Consider the following 9,302-nt stretch of genomic DNA (forward strand, 5'->3'; position numbering starts at 1 on the left):
TTAGAAACGACACTGTCAAGGAACGCTATGGACAGCGGAAACATGCAAGAGGAGAAAAGTTTTGTGTTGGAGATCGTGGATGAGTCTCCTCTGTCACACGTTTTTTATTTAGAGGAGGAAAGCGGGGACGAAGATGTTGCGGAAGAGGATGCCAGGGCGGCAGAAGCTCGTAACGCTGCCAGTTCTGTTATCTCTACGCCCTCTGAAGACACAGACATCCATCCCCGTGAACACTGGGACGGAACTCAATGGGAAAGTAAATGATTCTCATTTCTTCTTTCAACCGTTACGTATATTACAGTAGCTGCGACATATGAATCAAGATGCTATGACCGAAAAAATCTGATTGACAGATGACCGTTGATATATGATTGGCCGAATTTAGGTGTACAGGCTGATGTATAACTAACTTGCCTGCATAAGATAAAAAAAATAAAATAAAAAAGTAAAAAAAAAAAAGATATTAAGACAGGATTTTTTTTAAATAGAAATTTTCTAAATTTTGGGACAATATAATCTGATAAAAAGTACATTTATATACATGTTTAAGCCAGAATGATTTGACATTTAAATAGGATTTCCCAACGACTTTAAGAGCTTTGTGGGTAGCTTTTGAAAAAGCAATTTTCATTTATCCCTTAAAGAATTGTCAAATCCTTCGCCCTCCTCTTGTGATTCCCCCAAAGCGGAACAGTTTTGTCCTGGTCAGAGGCAACCGTTATCCAGCTGTAGCTCCTGGACTCCCTGCACTGGGAACAGCACTGTAAAATCCAGATTTGCCAAGCTAAGTTTAATCTGACAAGCCGCAGACATTAGCTCCTTCTACCTGATGGTGAAGGGACAGGGGTGGAGCTCGCCATGCGAATTGCTGGTAGGATCTCAAGCGAACGACACTACCCGACTGTGATGACCATGGGAACACGTTCAGAATAAATATGGAATAAGTGGAGAGGTGTGAATACTTTCTGTTTGCATTATACATCTTTGAAATGTAGTAACATCAGAATATGAAACAGGTGCTGCAAGTTTCCTGCATCTGACAAACCACTGGCACACAATGGCAGGCAGCTCTGGACAGAATAATCTGGACCCGAATGAGAGAATAAATTAATAACCTCACAGCAATGATGTGAGGCTCTGTTTCGGTGAATTCACAGTGTATGACTGACATCCGAGCACTCGGCCAACTGTCTCTCCATTATCTGTTTCTCCACCAGGTCCTCCACTCTGCCCACCTCCACCTCGTCCACATCGTCCATAAAGCTCGACCAGTCTGTGGTTCCGTCCGTACGCACCATGGGCTCCTGCTGGCTCGAGGGGTCCACAGGTGCAGAGTCCTCGTGAGTGGTGGTCACGCAGTTGCAGCTGTCGCAGATGCTGAAGCGTTTCAATCCAGGGGAAACGCCCGACCCGGTGAAGGTTCGCCTGCAGCTCTTGCACGATACTGGCCAGTAGTGCCTGTGAACCTGTGACCGAACACACAGTGGGTTTTATTTGGACAGTTGGTATGAATGTATGCTTTTAAACTTTTGAGATGATTGCTGATCATCAGTGATGCGGATTCTATGCAGAGCTGTACAGAAAGCAGGGAAATGTCTTTACAGGAGGGATTCATGTGTTATCTGATGTTACTATTGGAATATATGAGCTTTGTGAGAGATTGCTTGTGGGAGGATGGAGTTTACCTTGATTTAAAAAAACAACTCAAGAAAAAAATAGTAAAAAAGAAATTAGGAAAAAGGAATTAAATGCTGCTTAGGAGGCAACAAACTATGTCTAAGACAAATATAACAGCTCCTTCACCCAGAAATAACACGACACAAAGGGATAAATGCTAAACTGCAACAGAAGTGAGTACACCTCTATGTGAAAACAACCAAATTACTCCCCATTAACCCGTCGAGTTATCGCACACATGGTGGTCACTAAAAGCTCAACCTGGCACCGAATGGCAAAGAGGTGTCTGATGATCTAAAAATTAATGGTTGCTCTACATCACAGGTGTCAAAGTTGTTCCAGAAAGGGCTGTGTGGCTGCAGGTTTTCTTTCCAACCAGATCCATTCATTCAGATTGGACTCCCTTGATGAGATGACTGGAGTCTGGTGGAATATGTTTGGTTGGAAAGAAAACCTGCAGCCACACGGCCCTTTCTGGAACCAGTTTGACACCCCTGCTCTACATGAATAGCACCAAAACTATTAGAAGATAATCAGGATTACTGCAAAAATTAGTAAATACGATTTAATGCTTTGTAAAGCTTTTTAAAACATTTTTTTTTTTTTGCTATCAAGGAGAAGCCATGACAGTTAAGCTAAATATGTAAAGACAAACTCTGGAAAGTCGATGTATTTTAAAGTGCCTTGAGAAGATTAATTTAAGATTCAGTACAACGAAAAGACAAAACATCTGCTGCAAAAACTACACAGAATGATAAATGCTGCAGAATATGGCGCATCGATAACAAAATATTTGGTTAAAGCTTGATTTTAGTTTACTGAATCTGTCCTTCTACCGTTTTCTTTGAATATCAGATTTGATTATCATTTGAGCCATAAGTGCGCTAGATTTGATCCATCTGAAGGCCGCCGCCAACATTTCTTTCTTCTTGGTCGGTTTTCTAAAGCTTTTCTCTTAGTTCCACAAATTATTTTCTCTCTTTTCTGGCATTCTTTATTAAGGTATATCCTGTCCTGGCTGAGACTACAGATGTCAGGCGTTTTTGTAAGAAGTATCTCCTCACAAGCTTTGACAGCCACCGTACCAAGCTTAATTTGTTCTTTTACAAACACTATAAAATCCTTCCCCATCTTTCCCATCAACAGGCAGCAGCCATCTCCTAAATTCCTCCATTACAAGTAATTTTTATTTCAGAATTCGCATTTTCACATTCAGTGGCTTTTCTCCAACTCTATGTGTCACCCTTCCTTCCAAGCTTTACAAATGACCAGAAGCAGGTTTCAAAGTGGTTCCACGTGTTATTTCACTTGATAAAAAATTTCACTTGTATTTTAATACTACAGGTATTCCCCCATACCGGAAATACTTTCTCTCTGGTATGTTACTGGCTGTTTCTCCGAGCAGGAGGCTCGGTGACGGTAGGGACACCAACTACCTTTACATGAAAACAAACGGTCAGATTGAAACTGTGTCATGTAAACATGGCAGACTGAAGATTATAATCTGATTTGGCCTGATTGGAAAGAAATTTAATTCTGTAAGACAAGTGTTTTTTTTTTCCTAACCCCTTTTGGATTGGTGTCCATGTACACACCCATTGGGATGAACATGCCATCCAGCCTCTACTCCTATAGCAAAGGAGTGTTAGTGTAAGGTACTGATGAGCTTTTAACTAAAATGAGCACCAATGACAAAAGTATGATTTGATGAATGTCCATCTATCCATTTTTTTCTGACACGCCTAATCCCAAGTGGGGTCGCGAGGGGTGCTGGTGCAGCTCCAGCTGTCTACAGGCGAGAGGCGGGTACACCCTGGACAGGTCGCCAGTCATGATGAATGTCCATATAGGAAAAAAACTACATCAACAGACACGACTGAATAACCGAAGAAAAAGAAATGTGGCAGGCTGGTCCAAAGTACAGCTAAAGTTGAGGATAAGTGGAAAAGTACGGGTTTGTTTTCAAAAGAGGGAGCTTCTTCTTCTACTAGTACCGGTAATTAATTTCCGGAAAACTAGGAAGTTCTGTGCATGCTTAAATGATTTAATCTGATCAAATGTTTGGTACATGGATACATAATCATTTAATGATCAGATCATTTTAATTAGTGTTCATGTAAACAGATTTAAAATTTCTGATAAACCAAGATTTAGATCAGTTAAGAGGAATGTTGCGCATAAAAACGTAACTGCATCTCAGCTAAAGGCTAAAACTTAAAGGTATCCTTTTAATATTACCGTGGTAGAAAGTTCCTACTCAGGCAGCACTATATCTACAGATCTCCCTTGAAAAGCTACAAAGGAGAGCTGCCATTATTGCTGCAGAGGCAGAGGGGGGCTATCAGTGTTCAAACTGTACGCCACACTGCATCTGTAGCTATCGCCCACACAATATAATGGAACAGTGTGCTATGCTTTAATCTGAGAACAAATAAAATGGACCATGGATGCAAACGTATTTTTACACACTGGAGCAGAGAATGGTCCCATTCATTCAAAAGAAGCTCTTAAGATAGCTTTAAATGTGATAAGAACCAAGAGCAAACCTCCAAGATCACCACTGTCCTACCAAAGAACTCAGGGTAAAGGAGTTGAACTGTGTAGCATCTGTGGAACTAAGACACAGGACAGACAGACACAGAAACTTGGCTCTCACACTAAGGGCGTGGGTGCGGAGATGCTCCTGCCGTGTAAACCTCTTGCCACACATGGGACAGGGGAAAGGCCTCTCTCCCGTGTGGCAGCGAATGTGTCTTTTCATGATTCCTTTCTGCTTGGCAGTGTATGGACAGAAAGGGCACTTGTGGAGTTTTACTGGCACAACCAAGCCATCACCTACAGGGGAGGGAAAAAACAAACTAATATATCCCTTCCTGCCGTTATAAAATTTACGTTATTTGACTGGGACATAAAGATGCTATAGAGCTAGACTGACTGAGGTAGTTACCTGTATCCTCGCTGAGCCAATCGGACTGGATCTCCATGATAGATGACCCAACAAAGCCTAAACTTTCATCCATTCTGCTTCCTGCTGTGCTGCCTCCCAGTCCTTGGGCGAAGCGCTGACCTGCCCTGTCCCCCTGGGGACTGGGGCCCCGGGGAGCATCCCCTCTGGATAGGATCTCCATCAGCTGTCGAGCATTAAATGAAGGGCTGTATCCTAAAGAGGAGCGCTCATTGGAGACTGAGGGACTTTGGAGATGTAACCTGCTGTGGTGTGAACCATGTAGAGGGGGCCCAGGATAAGAGGCAAGGTCTTTGGTGTCTGGGGACTCTACCAGTTCCTCATCGGGATCATACTCTATTTTCGGGTTCACCAACTCTGGAGTCAAGGCAGATGAGGAGGAGGAGGAGAGATTGGTCTGATCCATGTGGCCCTTTTGTTCTTCACTGCCAGAGGTGAACCCTTCCCTAGAGGAGTAGGCACTGTCCATGTTTTTACTGGAGCCTGCAGGGATGGCGACACCCGTGGACAACGCGGTCCTAGATGAGGTCCCAGCTTCGGGACCTAAGCTTGACCCTCCATCCACCTCCGCAGCCTCTGAACTTGTCCCTGCTACACCTTCACCACCTGAGATGGTTAAAGAAGGAGTTCCACTGTCTGCAGGTCCGATCGCTCCATTGTCCGACTTGTTGTCTTTCTGCATGCTCTTCTCCCTCTCCTTGTTGCAGATCTCCAAAGAGGAGTGGATGTACTCCTTACAGAAGTTCACCAGGTCAGTCATTTGCAGGTAGCTAGCTGCTGACATTACCTCTATGACATTGTTGCTGTTAAGGGCCAAGCGACCAGAGTAGAGGAAATCGAGGATGGCGGAGAAGGCGTCGGCTGTTACGATGTCCAACGAGGCTGTGCTGTAGCGCTGCCCGTTGTCCTGAGAACAGATGTTCCAGACTTAAAAACAACTTAAAAAAGAACATCACTGTCATCATTTCTGAGACAGCAGTGTAAAAATGTATACTGTGTACCTAAATAAAGCTCTGTAAGATTCAATTGCACACTAAAATATAATAGGACTGAACACTGACTCGAAAAGACACAATAGATAAGTGTATAAAGCTACCCCCCCATTTAGAGAAAGATAAAGGAAAAACATAACGGTTGCATGGCTGTCTTAAAGGAAAGAGATGAATACATAAAGAGATTAGAATTATAAATCATTAAATAAATCATTTACACATTTAAAGCCTAAAAGGTCAATAAATTAATCTACAGTTTGCTGGTGAAGATTCTCAGTCAAGTTTGAAGACGTTTCGCTTACTATCCAGGAAGCTTAAGAAAGCTGAGAAAGAAAAAAACAACCTTAAACAGAGGGGGTGGACCCAGATTTCACCTTTTCAAAAACCTACAATGCAGCGGTAGAGTGGATCCCTTCCCACTATGACCGCAACTCTCATACAGGGAAACAGAAACTCGTCTGTTCAGCCAGGCCAACAATTCCCTCTAACAACCCCTGTTTCAGAGACATAGACAGGTATCAGGTATTACAGGCAAAGAAAGAACCCCAACGACCCCTATTATTAAGTGGCGGACCCACTTGTCACTACCGGATCCGTACTGGGAGCACGATCGATTCTGCGCATGCGCCATCAGCTCATTTGCGCATCCAGATATGCATTCGGCTTGTCCTCGATTTGATTTTGTTAAAAATACCTAAATGACTTTTCCCTCCCCAAAAATAGTAAACGTAATAAAATATAATGTGTTTAAGGTTAATAATGTATTTCCTGAGAAAATAAATTCCTTAAAATCCTTTCTGTTTCATCACTTGTCTCCACCCGATCTGCACCGGAAATGGGATCCTACACCACTTCCGGCGGCAAACTTTCATGGCTTTGGATTTAAAAATAAATCTAGTCTTTTTGAGTTTTATGTTTTGGTTTCATTTTAACCTTATGCTATATAGTGCACAATCAAAAGAAAAAAACAACAACAACTAAAATGCAGATAAACATGGTTTAATCATATTTTGCCGGATTGCACTGAGCATGTCTGATGATGATGTAAGAGAAGTAGTTTAACGAAGAAAATGTAAAAAGCATAAAAATTGTCTCACTAAAGTCATAAAAAAAAAAAACCTCAGAAACCAAGTCCAGTGGATTGCTTTTAATTTTTGGGGGGAATCTACAGTTAGTTGAAAATATCAATAGCATATTTTTAAGACATCTCTAAATGTTATTCCTATTTAAATGTCTAGTAGATTTTATTTCATTCATAAACATGTGGCCTAGAGGTTAGAGCACTGCACTTGTCAAACCAGTTCACCCGGTTTGACTCCCCTCACACTAGCCTCCTCCCTCCCCTCACCTATTCTCCAACCCCCCAGGCCACCACAATTTCTATAGATGGGTATCATCTATGGTTTATATATCCTCACCTGCAGGTAGTGAACCAGGAGAGCCCGGAAATAGCCGCTACCAGCAAATAGCACATTCCGATGGGCTTTAAAAACACGCCCCTCCACCAGGATGCTGCAATCACAGAAGAAGTCTCGCTTTCGCTGTTCATTGAGCTCAAACATCAGTTTGGACAGATAACAGGGAACCTCCATGGTTTCGGTGTCCCTAACAGGAAGAGAAACAAACCCTACAGTAAAAACCATGAATATTGTCTGAAAGCTATCAATAACCGACATTAACTTAAGGCAACAGACCCAGAACATGTTTTAACAACACCAATAAATATTTGTAATATGCGTTTAACTATGTTAACTACCTTCAAATTCAATAATGTTGCCAGTTAAAACATTAACCGTTCTGCACTGTTTGCTAACACGATAGCAGCTAGCTCCTTAGTGCTAGCTGCTAATACTCCATCGAGAGACACAACATGGTTTAGGAAGAACAGTGAAGAACAGTCTCTACGCATTTTACTAAAGAAAGTTATCCTCTTTCTGTGATACGGTTACCTTTATGTTCGATAAGACTCCAAAATAACCCTAGTCGCGAGAGAAACACAGTATCTGGCAAGGGTTCATTGTCCCATGCCTACTGAGGAGAGGACTTCCGCTTTCGCTTAGCAATGACGGCATTCTGTTCGTCCAATCATTTCACCGTGCGCGGGTCCAGTTATTTTCAGCGCTCCATCACCGTCTTCTCTTTGGAAACATCTGACAATAAACATTAGAAATTAGTTTTAGTGGTTCTTCTTCTTCTTCTTTTCTATTATGGAGGATCGCAAGCAAGTTTAAGGTGCATACCGCCACCTACTGTACATGAGTGTGTAGCAACATTACCTTACATCAAATTCAATTTTTTATTTTGTATTCTGAAGATAAATAAATAATGCCTTCCTTAATCTGTGAATATACTTTATATTTCCTTCATTTTCCAATATTCCTTTAAGACTTAATTTTTGGCCTGTCCTTTCAACCATCCTTCATAATTTCTCCCTTTCATGTTAATAAGATTTACAGTTCATCAGTACAAGTTTTACATTTTCTTTTTCTCCACATCCTTCACATTTATCATAATCTTTCCTCCCTATTAAATATGAATTGCAATTTAAATAGGTATGATAGGTAATCTGATCATTATTACTTCTTCCCTTCTGTTTCTGTCATTAATTATTTTAATTAATACAGATTTTTGTGCCTTATATAATCCTCTTCCTTTCTTATCTTAATTCCACCTCTTTTGCCATCTTTCCATTTCTTTACTTTAGTTTTAGTGGTTTTAGTTCTGTCTCTGTCATAGTGTCCAACTAAATAATATTACACAGACTGAGGAATAACGCTGCGAGTGGTTGAAAATATTAGTTGGAAATAAACTGCACTATCTAGTTATGGATGCTAAATTGATTTGTCTGCAGCCCAAGGAAAATATTTTGCACATCTGGGGTAGGAAGAAAGAGAAATAAGAGAGTGAAATGTTCCATCAAGTAAAACAGAAACACATTTTAAAAACTATAGAAGTTGGTTCGGAAATGTTTACAAATGTTGCTAAAAAAAAAAAAAAAAAGTCAAGCTGTGACTGAATGGTGCAACATAATTACAAACATGCAGGTTTTCACATGCCATGTTGTTGGGTTTCGTTTGCTTCCAGTAAGCAATTAGCTGGAATGAAGACCACACCGCCATATAAAGCAGATCATATGTTTTGAAAAGTTTATTAATTTAGTTATTTATTTACTCAGCTTTGATGATCAGAGTCATAAATCAGAGGCATACCAGCAAGTCGCGTGCTACATGAACAAGAAATTTGCTTTTGGTGATAAGGTTTTATCATAAAGATAAACATGCAGGTAACATAAATACATTTGGACATATGTAATGTTGAACAAACAAATATACATTATACTATATAGGGATATGAAGGGAATAGATAAGCATTGTACAACTTTTTGCTGAGAAGGAGCATTTTGGTAGAAACTAAAAATATACAGCAATGATATGTATTTACATGGGCTGTCATTTTTTTATTATTTACAGGGATGATGTGTCAGTATGGCACTTGATCCTTTTTAATAAGGCTAGTGGAAAGTGGGAAGATACTGTCTTTGTGGTGGGTGGCTTTGCTTCTGATGGACCTTTGCCTCCTGTCTGATGGAAGAATCTAGAATGGTTTTTGCCAGGTTGGGAGGGGTCAGCTGCAATTTTTTCCTGCTCGTCTCAGAGCTCCAGAGGTAT

General features: G+C 40.9%; 1 protein-coding gene across 1 annotated transcript; it reads right to left on the bottom strand.

The window, feature by feature from the left end:
- Window positions 1-458: 458 nt before the first annotated feature.
- zbtb8b (zinc finger and BTB domain containing 8B) lies at window positions 459-7,834 on the bottom strand. The gene is made up of 5 exons (XM_038286846.1): window positions 7,584-7,834; window positions 7,053-7,239; window positions 4,625-5,549; window positions 4,334-4,512; window positions 459-1,466 (listed from the first exon to the last, which is right to left on the bottom strand). Exons 2-5 carry the CDS (start codon window positions 7,224-7,226, stop codon window positions 1,152-1,154), a joined length of 1,593 nt encoding a protein of 530 aa, XP_038142774.1. The 5' UTR covers window positions 7,227-7,239; window positions 7,584-7,834; the 3' UTR covers window positions 459-1,151.
- Window positions 7,835-9,302: the final 1,468 nt, after the last annotated feature.

Source organism: Cyprinodon tularosa, unplaced genomic scaffold (genome assembly GCF_016077235.1).
Source record: "Cyprinodon tularosa strain WSP-4 unplaced genomic scaffold, ASM1607723v1 ctg230, whole genome shotgun sequence".
In the NCBI taxonomy this organism is placed as follows: Eukaryota; Metazoa; Chordata; class Actinopteri; order Cyprinodontiformes; family Cyprinodontidae; genus Cyprinodon; species Cyprinodon tularosa.